General features: G+C 60.5%; 1 protein-coding gene across 4 annotated transcripts in view; it reads left to right on the forward strand.

Moving 5' to 3' along the window:
• The window catches only part of Tsnare1 (t-SNARE domain containing 1), a 116784-nt gene extending 96663 nt beyond the window's left edge, over positions 1-20121 (forward strand). For all 4 annotated transcript variants that reach the window (XM_046449016.2, XM_058580841.1, XM_058580840.1 and 1 more), the window contains exons 10-12: positions 10044-10116; positions 12180-12629; positions 19019-20121. In XM_046449016.2, coding sequence (XP_046304972.1) covers positions 10044-10116; positions 12180-12629; positions 19019-19635 — 1140 coding nt within the window. In that variant the 3' untranslated portion in view covers positions 19636-20121. The remainder of the gene's footprint in view (positions 1-10043; positions 10117-12179; positions 12630-19018) is intronic.
• Positions 20122-22644: the final 2523 nt, after the last annotated feature.

A 22644-nucleotide genomic window follows, 5' to 3' on the forward strand; every position in this document is an offset into this window, starting at 1 on the left:
GGAAGGGTGGCCCTGGGCCATGGGCCTCCTGGACCTGACAGCAGAGGCGAAGAGGCGGGTCGTGGGAGCTGCTGTTGCCCTTTCACTGGGAGGCCTCATCCCGAGCCTGCAGGTCCTGCTCCCAGAGCCCGAGCAGAGGCCTAAGGGCCACCTGGGACCTGTGTGACCTTTTTTGATTGCTCTGGGTGGACAGTGACAGTCAAGTGGCTCATGCCACTGCAGTAACCCCAGGGTCAGGTTCAAAATCAGAGGCCTTGGCGGCCCATGTGCCAGGCCCTTCTCTGTGGGACGGGATGTGTTTTCCGGTTTTGTAGGGTGTGTGCAGAATGGGGCTTTCCCAGGGGTGATGGGCCCAGCTGAGAGATGGAGGGACCCAGCCTGGGGCTCTGAGCTGGGGCTCTGGACTGTTCTAGAACAATGGTTTTAATGCAGGATTGATAGGAGGGTCTGGGCCTGTGTGCAGACCAGAGGCCCTCGCGGGTGGCTGGGGCTGGTATGATCCCAGTGCCTCTCTCAGCTCAACAGCATGCTGGGGCTCAGCTGGGGAGCCTCTTGCACAGACCTCGCCTTTCAGCCTCAGTTTCCTCCGCAATGCCTAGGAGCCTGGCCCAGCACACAGCTAGTCCCGAGTGCCAGGCAGAAGGGCAGTGGGTGGCATGTGTCATGCGGACCACGGTCACTCACAGAGAGCACAATACCTGTTGTCATTAGCCTTTGAAAACCTTCCCCCAGGTTGCAGTGGGTCCTGTGACCACAGCTTGCTGGGATCAGGGAGGGTGGGAGCCAGCCAGCCAGCCTCTAGGGAGTAATGTGACTGTAGCAGATGGCCCACACCTTGGGGGCCCCATGGGCCAGTTGCTCTGGAGTTATGGCAAAGCAAGGCCTGTGTGCGCAGGGGGGTGCCTGGGAGCAGCCTCAGGAGGGCAGAGTGGTGCCTTCCTCTCCCTGCACAGCGTACTTCCACTGGAGTTGGGACTCCCCCCTTTCACATCCCCTGGGGGTTTGGGAACATTTTGGAATCACTGACTGAGACTTGAGGTCCAGGAGCCCCTTTGTGGTCTTCCCTTCAGAACTGACCTTTTTGGGTAAACATGGGGGTGTGGATGGGGAGACTGAGGCTAGGGTGGATGACTGATGTCGCAACAGTGGGTTATTGTGTCAGATGCCCTCATGCCACCACCTTGCTTTAAGGTAAGTCCTTGAGGGCAGGCCACAAAGGGATGCCTGAACCCCAAGTCCCACCTCTAGAGATCTGAAGGTAGTCATGCAAATTCCAGAGCGCCTCGGGGATGTGGGAGGGTTCTGGGTGAGTGGTTGATGAGAAGTCCTGGATTGGGCCTGGCGCCGGGCACTGTGAGGGGGTGTGCAGAGCTGTCTGTGCTGGGAGCCCCCATTCAGTCAATTGGTGGCCCACCTTGTATCCTTTCCCTCGTCCCCCTCCCCAGAATCGTCCTGCAGGGCTTGGCGTGTATGCCTGGCCTCAGGCTAGATCCTCCCAGCAAGCCAGGGAGCCTCTTTGTTTTCATTTGTTTGTTAAATATTATTGTTAAATATTATTAAACTTAAAAAAAAATAAGTTTATATTTAAAGAAAAGCTGCAAAATAGCACAGAAAGGACCTGGACTTTCATTCAGCTTTTCTTAGTGTTGTACTGTAGTATAGCTATCAAAACCAGCCGGTTAATGTTGCCACCATGGTCCAACTACTCCCCAGACTGTCTCCAGGTCCCCTGGTTCTCCCACTTAAGAGTTGTCTCCTGTTCCAGGACCCAGTCCAGAGTTCCTGTTACATTGATTCGTCCCGTCTCTGGTCTCCTCCAGTCTATTACAGTTCCTGGGTCTGTCTTTCATGACTGACGCTCTTGATGGTGCTGATGAGTAGTTTTGTAGGCTGGCCCTCTTGGAGACGACACATTCTTTGCAAGAGCCTTTCTCTCCTTCTTGTACAACAGTGGACTTAAGAAAAACATTAAAACAGTGCTGGACTCAGGCAGAGTCCACCCAGTGCAGGAAGAGACTCAGACCCAGGCAAGAGCCCTGCCGTACCTGGGTGTTCACAACCTGCTCACCTGCTTGGCCTATGAGCTGTGCCCGGCCTTCTCCTTGTGACTGAGGCCTCTTCTAAACAGGCCCCTGTCCAGCTGGGTAAGCAGGAGTAGGCTAGGGCACCACTTATCCACCCTGCATGCAGCTCCTCGAGAGAGAATGTCATCCACTTCCCATGACGGGGGCTATGAGGTGGAACCCAGTTTGACCCCTGACCTGGAGGCCTGTCTCTGCAGGACGCAGTACCCAGCATTTGAACCTCTACCCCAGGCTGTCTGCCTTTTCCTAGGCAAGGCATAGGCACCTGGGTGTTGGGCCAGGCATGCCCCAGGGCCCTGTACTACACCCACTGCTTGCCTGTTCCTACCTTTAGACTCTTATGATCTGAGGCAGCCTATCTCTGGTCTCCTACCCTAGGGTGCCTCTCTGGATTTGGTCCCAGGAGGGAGCCCCACCCTCCCAGGACCTAGGGTGTTGGATGCTGGCAGCTCCCGGCCTCCTGGCTATCAGCCTGGCTGAACTGTGAAGATGGAGAAGCTGTCCATCTCATTATCAAGAGCATGAGCTTTAATTGTGTTTGAGCAGCGCGAGGCCAGGTGTGGAAGAAGAGGAAGCAAGATCGATGGACCATGGCGAGAGGTGTCTGAGTACCCAATTAGGTCACGTCCAGGATTTGCTGTCCCTCTCCAGGGTGGACAGCCTTGTCCCCAGGGTTGTCTTCTGCCCTGGCATTCTGGATTCTGTCTGTCTACTCAGGCCTGTCCAAGAGCTCCACAGCTGAGGGACTCTGTGCATGCTGCTGACCAGCCCACCTCTTTTTGCTCAGCCAGAAGTGAGTTTGTGCCCAGGGTGGCCATCTCCACCCTCTGAGGCCTGGCCTGAAGACCCCAAGAGGAGGTGGGGGGCCTGCAGCCACACAGTAGGGCCCCTGGCAAGTGGTGGCAAGTCAAGACCCCGACATCCTCATGCCACTCCTTCCTTATCCCTCTCTGAGTCCTGGCTTCCTAGTTGTGCTGGATGAGACCGTGGATTCAACGGGCTGTGAGGCGTTCTGCAAATGGACATCCCTGTGGCAAGGGTGAATGGCTTTGGGAACCTCTCTGTTGTCCCGGTTGCTAATGCTGAACCTGGTTGGTCCTGAAGCACTGCCCTTCTCAGCCCTGCGGGGGCCCCCAACACCCCTGGCTCTTGTGTCTCCTTCCTGTAGGGCCTTGCCTCTTCTCTGCTCTCCCTCTGGCCATCCCCTCAGTTCTCTGAGGACCCGTGTGGCTCTCGGTCCTGTCTGGTCCCTGGAGTCATTCAGTCCTCCCTCCTATCCCCTCCTGTGGCTCCTCTGGGTGGGCGGCCCACCCCTGTCCCCCAGGTGGGCCCTGAATGACCTTTCCCTGTTTGGCCAAGATGTGATAGGGTGGCTGCCACTGCAAAGGAAACCCAGTGCCAGGACTCAGCCAACATGCACGTTCCTTCTTGCCCTTTAGTCCAGCCTCCCACCTGCTGAGGAGCCCCATGGAACTGAATTGTGCTAAAACTCAGTGGCATGAAAAAGCCACCATGGAGTTCAACATCAGGATGTAGACACAGCTCATTGGGGTTGGGTAGTATCTACTCTGCTGTCTGGAGCCTCCAGTGGGAAGACTTGAGAGGCCAAGGGTGACTTGGACAGCTGGAGGCTGAAGACTCTTCCACTCTGCCTCTGATAACGTGGGCTGGGATGTCTCAGGCCAGGCTCAGCTGCACTGTTCATTGGATTGTCTCCATCTGGCCACTTTGCACAGCTTGGGCTTTCCCACAACGTGGCCGCCCCACGTGCTCAGACTTCTCGTGTGGCCCTTCAGTTCTTCTTGTGTGTGTTGCAGTCATGGAAGGTACACAGTGTCACTTCCCTTGGTGCTTTGTAGTTAAGTGATCGAAACCTGCCTGGTTCAAGGGGAGGGACCTGGGTCCCACCACCAGTGACAGAAGCATCCAGGGATCCAAGGCCATGGTTTAAGCCCCCCAAGGACCTTAGAATAATCTGGTCCCTGTGCTGGTTACAGTGGTCAAAATTGCTTGCCTCAAAATTTAGGGATGAAATCTGGTTACTGTGCTTGCAGGCTCAGTGAGTCAGGATTGCAGCAGGGCCAAGCCACAGCTTCTCTGCACCTTGAAGCCTTGAGGTAAGGCTTGAACCCATGGCGACTGGTTCTAGCCCCTCCAGCATCCTGGCCCTGCTGCCTGTTGGTGGAGGTTGACCTGGGGTCTCGGCAGGACTCCATACCAGTCTCTTCTAGTGTCGTGTTTCGGGATCACGTCTTGACAAGGAGCCAGCCCTGTTTTGTTTTCTGGCCTTGCAGATTGTGCAGCATCTCTGCCAGGTTCTGTCTGTCCAGGACCAGGAGATGGACCATCATCCCCAGTTGGCAAGCCATGCCAGTGTCACTTTGCAGGACGAGTGAGTGGGTGGTTCGTATCACTGTCTCTGGGAGATGCAGCCCTCTGTGCTTGTCCCCCAGCAGCCTGGCCTCCTCCTGGCCCTGGGACCTGCTGGACCTGCTTCCACCCTTTGCACTTGACCCTTGGCCTGAAGCCTTGCTCTGTACACTGGAGCAGCTCCCTTCACCAGTGGGCTCAGACTAGAGTGCTGCCCGCCTCCGGAGCCCACCCTCCTGAGCTCTGTGGGACGTTCTTTGATTGCCTGGGTACTATTACTGCCTTTTGTTGGAGCATAAGCCCCATGGAGTCTGCAGTTTGGCATTTCTGGTTATTGTTTTCCTGGCACGGCAGAGGATCCTGACACCAGGGGTGCCAGTGACCATTTGTGTGGAAACATGCAGGTGGGTGGAGGTCTGAGTGCCAGGTAGGTAGGTGAGGGTGTCTGTGGGAACTCTGGGAGTGGGTGCTGCTGCTGCTGTGGGCACAGCTTGGGCCCACACAAGACCCCTGGGGGTGGGTGTGCAGGGGCTGAGGTTAGCAAAGGAGGAGCAGAGGCTCAGGGGTCACAGCTCATGTGTGGACGAGCTCACGGGACTCTCGGCCAGTTGGCCTGGCTTCAGAACAGGGCTGTGCTGCTGCGATGCTCTCACAGCTGCCTCGTGGTTAGTCCCATTTCAGAGGAGGAAAGAGCCAGCCCACGAGGCCAGCCACCCCTATGGTGTGACTTGACCCCTGGCCACAGGTGCTGCACCAGTCTGCAGGATAGCAGACTCTGACTTGTCCCTGGGCCATGAGGTTGAAGAGATGGACACGTGGCCCTGGGCCACTGCGCATATGTGACAGCCCTGTGGCACTGTCCAGCTCCCTGGCCTCTGCCCAGCCTACTCTGCCCACTGGCCAGATGCTGCATGTGCTGCGTCCCCTCACCTTGCCCGTCTCACCTGCTGGAGTGTCCTAGCTGTCCTGTCACCCAGCTCAGGTGCAGGCGCTGAGCATAATACCAGCAGCATGTTGCCGTGGCTACCTGGCAGGCCCAGGAGGGCGGAGGACCAGATGAGGAGGCTGCCTAGAGCCCCAGCCGCCCTCCCTGCACTGGGCGCACACAGCTGGTGGCAGGGGTGTGATTGGTGTGGCTACTGTCAGCTATGGGTAGGTGAATAAAATAAGTAAACAGAATTTGACTATTCCGTTAAGTGCAATTGTGGGTCGATGGTGCCAGGATTCTAACTGAGGAGAGAGTATGTGATTGAGACAAGTGCAGTGGTGTTCTCTTGTCCGTAAAAGCAGAGGAAACATACCACACGTGTGTGCATGAGCACACACAACACACATATGCCGAGGTTTTATTATGTCCGTGTGAGGTGGCTCCGTGGTAGCAGTGAGGGGAGATTCTATGAGAGCACTCAGGAGTTCTGGGTTTAGAGGAATCATGATTCCAGCCTTTACCAAGTGCTGGTGTTGGCCAGTTTCCCACGGCCTCCTGCCTCCAGCTGCCTGTGTCAGCATGTGCAGCTACAGCACCTGGCCGCTAATCCTGCCCTGGGCCTGCTTGATGCCCCAGAGGGCTCCCTCCTGGGCAGCCCCTGATCCAGGTGGGAGGGTGTTAGGGCTTGTAGGTCCCTTGTCCTTAGGCCCAGTATCGACCTGTGTCACTCCAGACCTCAAGGCAGACTTCTGCCTGGGAATGGCTCCCACCCTGTCTCCAGGTGTATGTGGGGGCTGGGCCTCACTGGGATCTGCCCAATGCCCATGTGGTGATGGCAACCAGGGGGATCCCTTCTGGACCAGCTGCCCACCTCAGATCGCCCTGGCACCATGGGCCCACTAGAGACGCACGGTCTAGGTCCCACCTGCCTGGTTCTGCTATCACTGCAGGTCCATTTGGGGCCCCTCATCCCTCTGTTTCGCACATGGCATTGGGTGCTGGAGGGGGAGACGTAGCTGGGAAGCCATGCCTTATTCCTGGAGAAGGGGATGAAAGCAAATGTTCACCTTCCTGAGGGAGCTCCTGCAGAGGGCCTGGGGCCTCGGGGCACCCAGGGCCACAGGGGCTGTCTTCAGGGCACGGGTGCCCATTCCTGTTCATCCTGGAGGCCAGATGGGGCTCCTCCGAGAGCTCGTGTGGCTGGGTTCACCTGTGCTCTGAGCAGCACCAGGAGATCCCCACAGCCACGGTGGTGTCCTGGCCTCCTGGAGGTGGCCTGGGTTGCAGGCCTCACGTGGGGACAAGGGACAAGGAGGGGTCTGTGGCCTCAGGCTCACCATGCCGTGCCTGCAGGCCTCTCTGTGTCAGTGGAGGTGGGACCTGAGGCGCCCCGGCTGCTCTGCTGGCCCCAGGGCAGAACCGAGGTTTCCTTTTGTCCAAGATGGTTGGTGTGCATTGATCAGGGAGCCCCACGGAGGGTCTGAGCAGTGTGAGCAGGCCTTCTGTGTCCCATAGAGAAGGCGGGGGACGTGGGACTGGCCTTGCTCCTGCACCCGCCGCTGCCCTGCCTGCTGAGCAGCATGGTGAGGAGAAGGGAGCCCGGGAGGAAGGGGCTCTTCCTGTGAAAGCTCACGTGGGACTCCAGGCCGGCCAGTAGAACATCTGGTGTGGCCCTGACGGCAGGGGTCAGAGCCCTTGCTGGGGCAGTCTTGGTCACTCTTCTGGAAGCCACTGCCTTCTCGCAGTCTGTGTCCCCCGCACCAGCCCTGGGTGTCTGTGTGTGTCCCCGCACTACTGTGGTACAAATTAACTTCCCATGTGTCCGAGCTCATGCCAGTGGACAGTTGTCACTGTTCCCATGCCCCTTTCTGCTGAGTTCAGCAGGAATAGACTGAGTCCTTTGCTGTGCCTGTCCTCTGTCCTCTGTGACAGAGCTTGCTGGGGCCCTGACAGGTGCTGTGTGTGTGGTTAGTTGGGCCCGTGGGGACCTGGCTGGGGCACCCACAGCCCGTGATAGACAGCGATGGCCAGGCAGTGGCAGCCAACATGCAGCCAGACCTAGCCACAGCTGAGGGCACCCCGGGCTGTGCAGAAGGCCCACAGCAGCCGCAGCACACCCACTGTGAACTGGAGAGCAGCCTCAGCCACCCCACCTCCAGTGAGCTCACGACCCACAGCGAAAGCCCTTGTGCCCTGTTGGTGCGTCAGGGGTTGGACCCGAGGACGCCCAAGCTCGTCCCCCCTGCTGAAGGAGTCGGTGCTCCCAGGCAGAGAACAGCTAGTGCAGTGAGCATGTGGAGCTGTGGGGAGAAGCAGGCTGGGCTGCGGGAAGGACAGCTGCTCTGCTTCCACCTGCCAGTAGCCTGGGCCTCCTGGGCCGTGGGGTCCCTAGGCCTGTGGTCCTGCCCTTGATTCTCCTCCCTGCCCCTGATTTTCTCCATGTCCCCTCACTAAGGCTGGGGCCTATAGGCTGGGCAGGGGCTCTGAGCCCTACCTCCTGCAGGACAGCCCGGCACCCTGATACCAGTGACCCTCTGCAGCTCCTGCTCGTGGAAAGAAGCGCTCGTGCGTGCACGTGAAGCCTGTCCCTTCTGGCCCCTGCACCATGGGAAGTCCTGGGCACCGCCAGCTCCCTGTGGGTGACTGATGTGTAGGTAGGGACTGGGCTTGGGTTGGCCTTGGGTTTGGGTGCTGGCTCTAGCATTTCCTAGCTGTGTGTCCTATGTAAGCTGCCCTCTGTGCGACAGCTTGCTCCCCTGCCCTCTCTGTGGAGTGAACTGCCTGGTGGGGAGAGGCGTGACTTGCAGCCTGTGGAGCCCATAGGAAGGCCTCAGGAGTCTGCCACCCAGTGTAGCCAAGGCCGGGCTTGGGGCGCGGGCCTTGGCATGGGCAGTGACCAGAGCCAGGCTTGGTGCTTGGCAGGGTCAGCGCCTGCTCTTTGAAAGAGCTGTGTCAGTAACCTGGAAATCTGCGGAGGTGGGATCAGTCTGCGGCCTGGCTGAACAAGGAGCCCTCAGCTTGACATTGACGTCTCCATCCTAGGCTGCACTCACAGCCAGGAACCCCATTTCTAGAGCATGTGGTTGTAAGGAGAAGCCTAGAAACTGTCTGGGTCTGGGGCTAGCCAGCACCATCCTCCTGACTGGCACCCTCTGGGTGCCACAGACCCTAGCTGAGCCGAGAGCCCAGCCCCATGCTCCTCAGCACCCTCCCGGCCATGGCCATTCCCACAGAGCAGCCACACACCCCTGCTCCATATTTAAGCCCAGTAATTGAATTGCAATTGATAGTACATGTCGGTTTAAGATCATGCTAATTGCTTCATTTCCCAGAACACTCCTAAAAAGAAAATGAATTTCCCTGTAATATTTTCAGTGGGGTGAAATGACCCTTGTGGAAATCAATCCTGGCTCTAGAATGAGCTGCAGAGTGAGTGGGCGTGCTGGGGCGGGGCTGTGGCTCCCCTCCTGCAGCCTCAGCAGGCATGAGGAGCTTTCCCGGCCTGAGAGTAAACCCAGCCTCGTGCCAGGCACCGTGTGAGGCTTAGCAGGGCTGTGCCTGTGTAGGCTCTGTGAGCTGGCCTGACTCGGAGGGGACTGGTCTCCCAGGGTCTCAGCACTGGCTAGAGGAGAAACTGTCCCTGTGTGAACGTCATTCAGGAATGGTGGGGTGTCCAGGAGTGGGCACAGGGGACAGAATTCCTACCCGGAAAGGCCAGGGTGATCCTGGGGCCTCTTGAGTCCCCCCTTCCTCCCTGTCCATTGGGGCTAGGACTTCCCTTTTGGTTGGTGCCAGCTCAAAAGTGGCAGTGTGCACCCTTCTCTTGACACAGTCTGATGTAAAAGGTCATGGAGGTATGGCCATGTCCCTTACGATCCTCATGGCCACTTTGCTGGGCAGAAGTCAGGGTGAAGCCGGACAGTGTAAAGGAGGCAAAGGACCAGCGTAACATGCAACATGGAGGGACCAAGTCCTCTGGCCCTGGTGTCCACTCCCTTGCCCGGTTCTCCAGCTTCCCAGAGCCTCAGTGCTTGGATGTCAATGGGGCTGCCGCCCATGGCCTACTCGACCTTCATCCACCACCGGCCCACCTGCCCACCCATCCTATTCATCTATCCCACTCTGCCAATTTGCTGAGCAGCACCTGTGTGTTGGCCCCTCCTTGATACACAGAGGGGCAGGTGTGCTGTGTCCCAGGTGAGTGGGGATGGGGTATCCATAGGAGTGCAGCCCTGCAGGTGGTGTGGCCAAAGTGCTCTGTGCTGGACACTTTCTGGCCTGCTTCTATCAGGCTTCCACCAGTGTTGGGGATATGATGTCCTGCACTAGACCACACGTGCCCAGGCAGACCCTGGTGCTCGTGCATGCATTGAGAAGCTTGTGGCACTGGGGTGCTTGGAGAGCTTGGGGCTTGGCCTGAGAGCAAGATAGCGGAGCATTCAGACTCTGCCCCACCTCTGACCTGGGGCAGCCTTGGCCTGAACTTACCTTTTCTGGGCCTGACTCTGCCCATTCTGGGCCCAGATTGCTCCTCTGACAGGAAGAGTACAGACCAACTGATCACTAGTTCCCATCTGGCCCAGGGCTCTCCATATACGGTGTCCTTAGTCTCTGTGCCTGTAGCACGCTGCCCCTAATGCAGCTCCATCCTGTTTCCTCAGAGCAATTTGCTGGACGTGAACCAGATCATCAAGGACTTGGCCTCCATGGCGTCGGAGCAAGGAGATGCCGCTGGTGGGTACCCACTCTACCCTCAGGCCACGTAGCCCCAGCTGGCTCTTCCCCCAGGTGTGGGCACAGCTGCCTAAAGATGACGGAGGCCCAGAATGGCTTCTGCCTGGCTCTCCTCCTGCTCCACCTCTACCCTGGGCCTTGCACTGACTAGGGACTCTCTGGAGTGAAGGCCAGCTGCCTGGGACAGGTGACTGCAGCATGGCCCTGAGGATACGGAGGGTGGGGGCCTAGAGCCCCTTAGAGTCTGGTGCTGTCTCCAGTGACTGTCAGGAGCCATGTGTGCCTCTGGGAAATGGGTGTGCCTGAGCTGGGTGGAACAGGGGCAGTGGCTGGGCCTGCGGGCCTGGCCAGGGCATGGTATCCCCCAAACCCCTCACTCCAAAGGAACTGGGCCAGCTCTGCCAATGGGTCAAAGGTCAAAGGCCCTTGTCCCTGGAGCTGCCCTGCTTCTCAGGAGGAAATAAGAAGCAAGGCCAAGGCCGAGGCCCAGGCCTGTCCCTTGCTGGTGAGGGTTTCTGGGGTCGTGTGGAGCAGGGAGGCTTGAGGGTCATGTCACAGTGTCCTCACCCACTGCGAGAGAAGGGCCTTCTCTAACAGAAGGGACACAGACCAGAGAGGCCTGGTGGCATCCGCCCAGGCCTCTGCTACCCCAGCCCTTCTGCTCTGCCTTGCTGTGGGGTCACCTTTGACCTCCCCAGAGAGGACCTCCCTGTCTTCCTCTGTGCTCCACAAGTTCTGGCCCCAGCAACTGGCCATTTATATTTGGACAATTTTTTTCGGGGTGGGGGGGGTACCACAGATTGAATTTAGGGCCCTCAACTACTGAGCCACGTCCCCAGCCCTATTTTGTATTTTATTTAGAGACAGGGTCTCACTGAGTTGCTTAGCGCCTCGCCGTTGCTGAGGCTGACTTAGAACTTGCCATCCTCCTGCTTCAGCCTCATGAGCCGCTTGGATTACAGGTGTGCACCACTGCACCTGGCACACTGGACAATTTTAAGTGTTCAGACCTTCCTCTCCGCTGGGCTCTGTGCCTGCCTAGTTAGGTCTAGGGCATTTTGAACATGAAGTGGTTACTCTGATCACTTTCCTTCTGGACTGAGCGAGGTGCTGGCTCCATGGGTGGCCTCCTTGCTTGTGCAGAGCCCTGGGGGCACAGGGACACTGGTGTCATTACCCAGTGTGGTAGAGGCCCTGTGCCCACCTGATTTGGGGCTGGGGTGCACAGGTGGGGACTTTAAGGGCTTGCTCACATGTGGGCCATCCTGTTGCCCCAGGGGTGCCAGCCTTCTCCGTAGCTGCTGCCACCCAGAGTTCTGGCCCCAGCTGCAAGGTGGAGACGCCCTGGCCAGGGCAATGGTCCCCTCGGCTTGGTTGCCCTCCAGGACCCAGACTCCTGCACTTACTCATCTGCTTCTTCCATCCCTGACAGCCATCCCCTCACCCGGGCCTGTGCCTCTAACGAGGAGCAAGCGCCCCGAGCTGGGTGGGCCCTGGCACCCTTCTGGAGCTCTGCTGCTCCCAGGTCGGTGGAGGCCTGAGCCAGGAGCCTAAGCCTGGCAGCTGCCCTCCCTGTTGCTCCTGGACTCACCCTGTACCCCTTCAGAGCCTGGGCTCCCAGCAGGGCCTGCTCTGGGCATGGCACTTGCTGAGCTGCCTCGTCACTGCTCCCAGGACCCGCCCTATCCCTCTTCCCGTCTCCTTGCCTTCTGTCTGCCTCTAAAGTGGCCACCGCCCACTGCCCCCTGGGGCTGGCTGGCTGGGCTGGAATGTCAGAGTGTGTACAATGGCTTGTCCACCCTAAGGCCACCCAGTCCCCGTAATGGACCCATGGGAGAGCTGTGGGGAGCGGAACAAGCCAGGGCTGACCTGCACATGGGCAGGGGAGTCACCTAGATAGCTGGCAGGCAGGAGCTTCAAGAGTCGCCAGATCCCCAACTGGTGGGTGTGGGTCACCTGTATGTAGGACACTGATGTGGGGACCTGTGAGGACCAGGACCACAGGCCTGGTGGCACGCTGTCCACAGTCTCTGCCTAGTGCTCAGCCTCTGGTGCCTTTCCAGGGTCCAGCAGCAGGAAGGCCACCAGCCGGCAGACCTCCAGCCCCGAGCCAGCAGAGGCAGCCCTGCTACCAGGGGTGGGGCTGGGCACCACACCCCTGCGGCCCAGCAGCCACTCCCGCACCAAGACACGCAAACCCAACTTCAGTCCCCAGGAGACAGAGGTGCTGGTGCGGAGGGTGGCACGCCACTACCCACTGCTGTTCGGGGCACTGCGGAGCACACCTGCTCGGAAGCACCACGTGTGGAGCAGGATCCTACAGGCTGTGAATGCGCTGGGCTACTGCCGCCGTGACCTGGGTGACCTCAAGCACAAATGGAGGGACCTACGAGGGGCCGTGCGCAAGAAACTGGCAGAGAGTCCGGCTCCTGGATTCATCCTCACACCTGTGGAACGCATGGTGGCTGAGACCTTCTCGACCCCAGCCTCCCAGGGCAAGAGCCAGGCAACAAGTAAGTGGGCCCCTCCCCACAGCCCACCCCTGGCCTGGCCTGGCCTGGCCTGGGCAGTGAGCTGGCTGGCTTCCGGTGCACAGCCCCCAAAGAATGAGACTCCAGGGGAGTGCTGGGGGCCTGAGGAGACGGCTCATCCCCCTCCCGGCCCCTCGGCTCCTGGGTAGGAAACCCAAGGCCCAGGCCCAGGCAGAGGCCTGCTCATTTGGGGAGGAGGGGTCAGGTTCATGCTGGCCCTGAGCTCACGGTCCACTGGGACTTTCCCCAGCCTTGGCATAGTACAGCAAGGGGACCCTCAAATCCATCTCAAAAACTGAAGTCACTCGAAGCCCCTGGGTCTCATGTGGCCTGGGGGGTCAGTGCCTTTGCCACCACTGGCGGCAGCAGCTTGGGGAGCTTAGACCTGCTGCTGGGCTCAGGGCTCCACGGCAGCTGCCACCTTGAGCTATGGCCACAGCAGGGAGCTGAGTGCCTCCGTCCCTTCCCTGGTATCTAGAGAGGACACTGGGGCCCCATGGCCCCGTTTCCCCGTCACTCTAGAGAGACAAGTTCCAGGATGGTGAAGGCATCCCTTAGATATACAGGGCCCTACTCTGTGTATCTAAGGGAGGTGCAAAGACTGAGGTCCAGGGGCCTGGCTGAGCAGCCCAGGCACAGTCTCCGAGGCCCCGCTCCTCTCTGCCATGTCTGCTGCGTCTGGTGTGGTGCGGCTGGGAGGCCTCTTTGGCCCCAGGCCATTGTCCACTCTGTCTTCTCAGGAGTGCTCATGACAAAGGTCAGGGCAGTGACTGTCCTTAGGCCACCAAGTGTTAATAGCAGAGGAACCAAGCAAGGCAGCAAGCTTGGGTGGCCACAGGCTTGAAGATGTGGCTGTGGCTGGGAGGAAGGAGGCTGCCCTGCATAGCTCCCTCCTCCTCCAAGCTGGACCAGGCCTGGAGTGGAGAGTGCCCAGGGTTGATGCCATCAGATGGCAAGCCACCAGCAGGTGGAGGCTGCCTGGCCAGAGCCACGTCCAGCCACTAACCTTTGCTGTGCCTTTTGGTGTCAGAGGTGGCCTCTGTGTTGGTGAATGCTGCTGGAGAATTTGGCCAGAGCCAGGAGGAGCCCAGGCCAGTGCCTTCCCGCCTCAGCCTGCCTTGTCCGGGCCTGGGGAGCAGGACTGCGTGCCCTCCTCAGCAGGCCCTTCAGAATCGCTCTGGTGCTCTTGGCCTCTCAGAGCGCTTCTTCTGCGGGGCTGCTCCAGGAACCACCTTTTCCAGAAGTCTCTGTTCTTGGCTGGGCCTGTCCTGCAGCCCACACTGCCTCTGAGCCCTCCCATGATGCGGGCTCGGGTGCTGTCTCCACTCTGCCTCCTCTGCTGCCCCTCCTCCTCACCACCCTGCCTCACAGCCAGGCCTGCTGGACTCTCCTCCTGGGAAGCTCTGGAAGGACGTGGGGATGGAGCCAGGAGTAAGATGAGCCTTCTCAGGGTGGGGCAGCCAGCAGGACCCCACCTCAGACGGACCAGCAGGAGGTCCTGGGGGGACTCGGAGCCGTACCTGCTCTGATCCTTCTCTTCTGTGGTGCCTGCAGCTGGGACACGTGGGCAAGGCCAGGCCTGGCTGGGAGACGTGTAGGTCCAGGACAGGTCTCGTGCTGGGCCTCAGGATGCACAGGTCCTGATAGGCCTGGGGAGGCTAGGGGTATGGGACTATTACCATCCCCAGGGAGGCCTCGTGCCTTCTCCTTTAAGGCAGAGGCCTGCCGCTGTGTTCCTGAGGCAGGCTTGGGTGATTCAGGCAAGGGTGGGCCCTGTGGGGCCTGGGTGTTCAGGTACTTTCTGCAAGTCCCCGACCTGGAGGGCAGCAGGAACGCTGGAGTATACCCTGCATCCCCTGCCCTGGGTGAGGCCCAGCCCAGCTTCCTTCATCCCTGATCGATCAGCCGCAGCCCCTATGGCCTTGTAGCCCTGGTTCTCCTAACGGAGGAGAAGCTTCTCTGGTGCCCAGGAACCTCTTGTGAGATGGTCTGCATGCCTCTGATGTTTGTTGAATGAAATGACTGTGTGGGAGGAGCAGACTTGCCCTGATAGGCACTGAGGCCAGAAGCAGGGAAGTAGCTGCAGGGCCGGCAGTGGGGTGGGAGTGCCCCCCGATCAGTGCCAGCCTGGGGAAGCAGGACTCGTCCTCTCTTCAGCAGGCCCTGTCCAAGGGTAGCCTCTGGGGCTTAGACAGGGCCGGGCCTGGGGGCCTGGGGAAGTGAGCTGCCGAGCTCATGGATTTCCAGTTTCTGTGCTCCGAGGCTGCTGACAGGTGCACTTGCCCAGGGGCGCCTCCGGCTCTCTGCATTTGTCCTGAGGGGTGGTTGGTGACCAGTGCCATCTTCTTTAGCCCCTGGAGGCCTGCACAGCCCTTGGGCTTTTCAGAGGCTGTCTGAGGTAGAGCAAGTCCCACATGCAGCGCCCTGTGCCAGGAGACAGGAGGGTGCCCTGTGGACCTGGAGCCTTCAAGGCAAGGCTTCTGAGCTGTCAGAGAGCCACCTGGCCATGCCCCATACAGCCTGGGGCTTAGGCAGGGCCGGGCCTGGGGGCCTGGGGAAGTGAGCCGCGGAGCAAGCGCATGGGTTCCCACAGTTTCTGTGCTCCGGGGCTGTTGACAGGTGCACTTGCCCAGGGGCGCCTCCGGCTGTCCTTCCTGCTTCCTTCTCTGGCTGCCCTCTGATGTGACAGGACACTTTGAGTTTGGGGCAGCTGCAGCCTGCCCAGAAGAGGAAGAGGTGTGCTGCAGCCTTGTTGCCCCTTCCCTCCCCGTGCTGGGCTGTGTCCTGGAGACCTGTCGCCCTGTAGCCTGGCCTTGACTGGGTTGGAGGGTGGAGCAAAAGTAGAGACTGGGGGCTCAGGTCTGCCTGAGGCCTAGGGGTTTCTCAAAGGTAGGGCTCCAGGGATGAGGCCGCCTTCTCTCATAGAGCAGCCGCCCCCGCTGGAAGGCTGGGAGTCGCCGCTCCCTCTGCAGGCCCCATGGGGCTGGGGGCACACGCTGCAGCGGCTCAATGGCCCTCGGCCTCCTGGGCCATAGGTGGGCCCTTTGCAGTGGGTGTCCGCTGCCTGATTCCCGAGGCAGGCCTTCCGACCGCTGCCCCTCCCACAAGGACTTCACGTGTCTCAGGCGAGTGCCTGCCTCTGCTGGCCTCTGGGGCCTGCCGCACTGGGTGTTGACTGCCCTCTGCCCCTGTGTGGCCTGAGTTTGCCCAGTGGAGTCAGGACAACTGGACGTGCCTTCTGCCATGTGGTGCTACTTCTTGGCCACTGCCTGGTGTAAAATTTGTCCCCAGGACTGGGCCCAGGCCGTGCCTTCCCAAAGCCACTGGTCCCCAGCCAGCCCCATGCTCTTTGAATGGCCTTGTTGGAACCCAGCCACCGTAGAGTCCCACGTTCACAGCCCTGTCCTCTCAGCGGCACTGCAGGACCTGTCCCTGAGGGGGGCCATGGCCAGATGGGAGGCCGCCCGAGGCAGCCGCAGCGGCTCTGGCTTTCCTCTTCACTCTTTCCTGAGGGGCTTTCCCCTGCCCCCTCCAAAGTCTGCTTCCCCAAGGACACTTCCAGGCCCTGGTCCTTCTCTCAAGGCCGAACACCGTCCACACCAGGGTGATCCTTGAGTGGGCCCTGAGCCGCATCCCTGCAGCCTCTGACCCTTTAGAGGCTGGACCTCGTTTCTTGAGTGTGCAGCCCACATGGGAAGGAGCTCAGGGGCGGATGCACGTCCAGCCAACCTGGGCTCGGGCTCCCCTGGGGCTCCGGCTCCCTGGGGCTAGCTCAGGTGATGTAGGCTGGTCAAAACGTGGGCCTCCACCTGGTGACCACCTTCTGCTGTGGTGACTTGCAGATAGTACTGCAGCAGCACGTGTGGAGGCGGCCGGGGAGCCCCGGGCTGGGCTGGGCTGCCATACCAAGTAAGTGGGTCTGAGGGTAGGAGCGCTGGCTGGCCCAGCCTCGGTCCCTTTGTCCCTCACCCATCTGTCTGGGAAGCCAGGCCCTGCCTGTGCCTAGAAGGGACAAGCCCATGGTCTTCTTTGAGTCAGGCCACTGGCTTACGTGTGGGCACTGGGAGGGGGGAAGAAGGGACAGAGCCATGGTCTGAGTGGCTCCCGCAGTGGTCAGCACCATCTCCTCTCATTTGGACTCCCCACCACCTTACCCCTCAGCTTCCTCACCCGCCTGGCCTACAAGGTGGTGGTTAGGTCTGTAACTGGCACAGTGGGAGCTGGCCAGTGGGGTGTGGGCATAGCGTGGCTGTGCTTCCGGGGAGGCCGGTGCACTGTGGTCCTCACTGGCAGGCTGCCCTAGGTAGCCCTGACCCCCTTGTCCCAGGAAGGCTGGCCGGCTCTGCCTGTCTGCCCTTCCTGAGCGCTCTCCAGGCCTCACTGTGGGGTGCTAGCCCGGGGCTCTGCAGCTGCCTGGGGCTGCTGCTTGGAGGTGTGGGTGGGTTTTAGGGAGGGAGACAAACCTCCACTGTTGCACACGAGCAGGACCCAGAGCAGACTTGAGGGCCACCATCGCCTTGTGCCCACCACCATGAGGAGGGCCTGACCGCGCCAGGCAGGCTGGAGACCTTAGTCCAGCAGGAAGGAGGGCCAGCAGCCTTGTCCCCTGGCTCACTTGCTCACTGTGTTCCTTTGGTCCCTGCTGGCTCCTACAAGCAGATCCTGTCCCTTGAGTTTGTGTCCCAAGGACCAGACAGGTGGGCATTCAGTCTGGACATGGGGGTGGTGGGGTACCCTGGGAGTTCAGAGGCCCCCCAGGTTGGCTGGGGTGGGAGGGCTCCCCGGAGAGCACACACCTGCTGCGGCTGAGCCGAGGGAAGGTCTGCTGAGTCCCGAGGACAGGCCACTGCAGCCCGCTCCAGTGAGGATGGTCGTGTGAGGGCTGTGACGAGGGAGGGGCAGCCACAGTGCCTTGCTTTCCTGGGGGTCTGGGGAATGCACTGTGCTTGGCAAAAGCCCTCGGTGGCCTTGGAGAGCAGGAAACGAAGAGCCTTGGTGGGGAGAAGGTAGAGGCGAGGTGGGGCTTGCTGCCCCCAGGCTGAGGCTGACCTCCACGCTGGGGTGGGTGGCTGCAGGCCTCGGCTGGCATTCAGCAGGAATGTGTGACGGAATGATGGTCAGGGCCTGGTCACAGCTGCCTTCCCCCATTTTCCATCATGGCCATCAGATTCAAGGTCAGTGTGGCCAGCGGTGGCCCTTTGTGATGGCTGGTGAGTGGGACTGGGGCACCTTGGGATGGCCACTCAGGCTCCTGTCCAACCCTCAGTCCCAGCCATCTTGTGGCATGGACAGGTCTCCACTCAGGGCCCTTCCAGAAGCTTCCTGGGGTGGGACTTGCAGGCCAGTGCATCAGGAGGCACACACACAGAGGACCTTGTCCTGAATGACAAGAGGACTTGAGTGCCCAGGACCAGCTGGTCAGGAAGGATGCACAGATGCCTGGGGCAGCAGAGGGAGATGTGACCATGGGGAGGAGGAGGAGGAAGCAGGAGGGGAGGTAGCCACACCGACCAGCTCCTCCCGGTGGGTGTGGGGCCCAGAACTTCCCCCACTGTAGATGAGGTGAGTGGACACAGCAGGTGGTCTGCCAGAAGCCACCAGCACAATGCCCTGCCCCCATTGGCATGGCCCTCCCACAAGCACATCAGGAAGGGATGTCTGCTGGCCTGTCCATGCCCAGAGGCCCCAGGCCTTCCCCTTTCAGGTTAGGAATTGGCAGCCTAGAGAAGCAGGGGAGGTCCTAGTGCCGCCCAGCCGTGGAGACCAGGCCCAGCTGGTCTGGGAGCTCAAGTCCTTTGGACCCTGGGAAGCGCAGCCCCCCTTCCTTCTGAGATGGCACTGTGGGAACTCAAGGCAGGCGGGGGGCGGGGCTGGATAGAAAGCTCAGTGGGAAGACGGATGGATGGGTCAATGAAGTGACAAAAAGTGGATGACAGACAGAGGGTAAGTGAGGGCTGAGTGGCTGGTGAGCAGGTGGGTGGATGGATCCAGGCGAGGAGAAGGGTAGTGGGACTGCCTGGGTGACAGAGCAAGATGAACAGGTGGGTGGGCAGGAGGATGACTGTGGAGAGACAGACAGAGGAACGGCCAGGGTGCCAGTAGATAGAGGGACCCCTGGGTGGGCAGACGGGGGGGGGGGGGCGGGGGACAGGGGGGGCCCGCCCGGCTGCTGCAGCAGGTGCCTTTGCCTCGCACACCTGGCCTTCTGCATCTCTAAAGGGCGCCGTGCTAGCTGCCAAGGGGACTGGCCCTGAACGGCTGCAGGCAGGGGGCCTCGTGTGTCTGCTGCCTCCCACCTGCTCCCCTGTCGTGCCTGGTACTGCCCACTGGTGGCCAGCCCAGACTGACCCTCCCCTGTCTCCCTCTGTTAGCCGACGAGGAAGACGAGGATGAAACTGCCAACTGCCTGTGGAGACCCCTGAGGACCCCGGAAGGGCCCAGTCCACCTGAACCTGACCCCCTGGACTTCCGAGGAGCTCTCCGTGCATCCACCTCCTCACCCTCCCTGCCTGCCTCCCTGGCATCTGTGCCCCCAGGGGCCGCGGGCATGGGTTCCTTTGGGCCCTCCCCACCTTCCTCAGCACCAGCATCTACGCTGCCCCTGCCCTCCGGGAGGACCCTGTGCACAGCGTCTGAGGCCTCCGTGTTTGAGCAGCAGCTGCTGGACTCCCACCTGCGGCAGGGTGCCCTGCTGGCCTCCTGGTCGCAGCAGCAGGGTGCGCTGATGGCCCAGCAGAACCTGCTGCTGCAGCGGCTGGCGGAGCAGAGCCAGCGGCTGGCTGATGGTGTCGAGGCCCTCAGCCGGACCCTGGAGCGGCTGGTGGCAGTGCGCCCAGCCCAGGAGGGCTCACCCTCCATCCTAGAAGGTAGCCCTGCTGGTGGAGGGGCCTGTGGACCCACCAGAGGCCCCCAGGACAGTCCCCAGGGTGCCCACCCAGGCCCAGAGGTCTTCTCGGGGCTGATCCTGAAGGTGGAGGAAGAGCTGTAGGACTGGCCCAGGGTCCCCTTTGGCACCAGGCCAGGGAGAGGACAAGGACTGAGGAAGCCTGGAGAGGGTGTGGGGCGTCTCCCCACGGTGCCTTTCTGTCCCTGGCCTTGGGTGGGTGTGGCGACCTGCCAGTCTGGCCTCAGCACCAACCTGCTGGTCCAGGCCAGGGTCTACTCAGGACAGTGGCAGTGAGTCTGACCTCCCCCTGCCGGCTCCCACTTGAGCCCCCTGGGCCCGTGGCTGCCGTTGGCTGCGGGTCACCTCTGCAGGCCGGCACCAGTGGGGGGAGGTGGGGAAAAGACGCTCAGCCCGGGGCCTCGGAGCCCTGGGGAGTGGGGACTTGGCAGCTGCGCGGGCTCAGAGGGCCCGGGCTCGGCTCCTTGATTCTGGTTCAGGGGAGCCCCGTCCGTGAGCCTGGAGTTAATTCTCTTCAATTTTATATCAATGTCATAAATACATAAATGCAGACATGAATGTTAATTGGTACTGCATGGGGTGGCGTGCTGTTTTGTACCTGTCGATTTTTATTACAAAAAGTGTTTCTCATATATAAGCACAAATCCCAGCAGAGAGGGCAGTCCTCTGCTGCTGCTGGTAGTGGTGGGGGCCAGCGAGGGGACCTGTTCCTGCCCTGGTGGCTGTGCCTCCGTTCCCAGTCCAAGCACTCCCACTTGGCAGTGAGTCCAAGCACATCCCTTTTCAGGACCTCCTCGCCCTTCAGCTCCCTTGGCCAAGAACTCCCTCTGTGGGCCACACCCTCTCCTGCCCCTAGCAACCAGGGCACAGTCTGCCACCACAGATTGAGTGGCTTTGGGGAGAGAGCAGGAGAGGACAGGTGTGAGCCAGGCCTGGCCGTGGGGCCTTGGTGGCCTGGGCCTCCAGCCTGATGTTTGTGGAAGAAGGAGGTTGGGGAGAATGGCTCACCCCAGGTCTGCTTTGTGGCTGAGCTGCAGGGCTCCGGTAAAGCACAGTGGGGGGCCTCTGGGTTGTCCTTTGGCCCCCACCGGCCAGATACTGAGAAGCTGGGCGGGAGCAGGGCTGGGACAGTGGGTGAGGCAGAGAGGCAGGTGGCGGGACTGCTGGGGCCTGCCTGGCCTCGTGTGTGGAAGGAACACCACGTGGCTGCAGCCGTGCTCCCAGACTTGGGGCTGGTGCCCCGGGTGTGCAGCAGGGCTGACCAGGGACCCGTTGAAGAGAGCCTGGGTCTTGGCCTTCACTGGAACCAAGGAGGATCGGTTTCCCAGGAAGAGCCCATCTGGGTGATGACGTGAGGTGGGCATCTGTGTTCAGGCTGACATCATCCACCTTAGGCTGGGCTCCATGCTCTGTCCCCAGCAGCCCACACGTTGACCCTGAGTGATGGCGGGAGACATCTGTGAAGGGAAGTGAGCTCAGGGTTAATGTCCTAGAGCAAGGACCAGGGGTGTGGCCAGAGATGCCCAGGTGAGCGTCCATCCCGCAGGGGGAGGTATGCCCCCAGCATGGGGTGCTTAACGAAGCCCTGGTAGGGACCCGAGTCTTCTAGGGACTGTGTGACCTAGAAGGAAAGGGCACGAGCAGGATTCCCAGGGCCCCCACCTGGGATGTAGAGGGCGCAGAGGAGCAGCACGGGGTTGGAGTAGTCTCCCGAGGCTGTGGTACAGGAGCTGGGGAGGACCTGTGAGCCCCGGGATCCTGTCAGGGCAAAGATGGAAAGGGTCCTGGTCTGGGGCCTCGGAGGCACGGTGACCACGGCTGGAGACGTTCTGTGACAGCCTGATGGAGGACCTTGCACAGCGTGGCTTAGAAGAGGTGGGCTGGGCGGCCAGGGCAGCTTCCACCAGAGCAGGGAGCCCTGGGCCGCTCACCAAGCGCCGATTTGGCGGTTCAGCAGAGCCAGATGGCAATGCATGTCCAGGATTGGGGTGGGCTGGGGCTGCGGGTGCTCTCTGCACCAAGTTGCTGGGCTCCAAGTGTGTGTCCCTCCCCCCATCCATCCCCGTCAGGTGGGTGCGAGCATTCCCAGGGTGCCACGTCCATCTGACTTCAGAGGAGGGGACCCAGAAATTGGGCAGATCTGCCCCAGTGGGCAGTGTGTTGGATGAGCCAAAGAACTTTCCGTTACCCGCAGTTTAACATGGAAAAACTCGCTCTGAAAATGCCTGGCTGGCCCGCAGGAGAAGGCACCGTCACCAGGGTCTCCCCAACAGCCCTCCAACCCCGATCAGAGAGTGGAATGGGAGGCAGAGGAAAGGCAGGGCCTGAGGGCCTGGCACAGGCGGGTCTGCAGGGTCCTGTCTGGAGGACATCTCCTGGTCAGGACCCCACGTGGACCAGGCCCCTGAGCTGCAGTCCAGAGAAGCAGCAGCTAGACTGCGTTACAGGTTACATCCCAGAGGCTCAGACACATGGTGTGATCTTGTGAATCAAAACAAAATGACGAAATCACAAAATGGGGGGGGGGCGGGGGAATGAGATGGTCAGAAGCTGTCAGGCGTACGAAAGAACCACCCAGGGTACCCTTGAGACATGAGGAACTGGATGGATGTGTCATTTTTCCCCCTGTCACTATAATGAAACATCTGAGGCAATTTAACTTCCAAAACCAAATGGGAGGGCCCATTTGGTTTTGGAGCTTGCAGTTCATGGTGAGGCAGCACACCTTGGCCAGAGTGTGTGGCCGAGCAGAACCACGTACCGCAGCCCAGCAGCAGAGGTGAAGAGGAAGAGAGGGCCACAGTTCCCTCAAGTGCACACCCCTGTGTCTTAAGGACTCCCTACTAGTCCCCACCACCTCCAATAGCACTGCCCTGGGATCAAGCCTTTAACACCTGGGCCTTGGGAAGGCAGTGTCCACACTCAAACCGGGGCAGGTGGGTGCACGCGGTATTGGATCCAAGTGAGAGGCACACGGAAGGTGTTAAGGGTACCAAAGGTGCTTCAGCGATCAGAACCCAGCGCACCCCCCACGGGCATCCCAGAAGACTAGCGAGTGAGGAAGCACTTTGAAGAGGGTGTCTGCACAGGGCC

This window comes from Marmota monax, unplaced genomic scaffold (assembly GCF_021218885.2).
Source record: "Marmota monax isolate L192 unplaced genomic scaffold, Marmota_monax_Labrador192_F-V1.1 WCK01_AAM20220418_F8-fsc00073, whole genome shotgun sequence".
NCBI lineage: Eukaryota > Metazoa > Chordata > Mammalia > Rodentia > Sciuridae > Marmota > Marmota monax.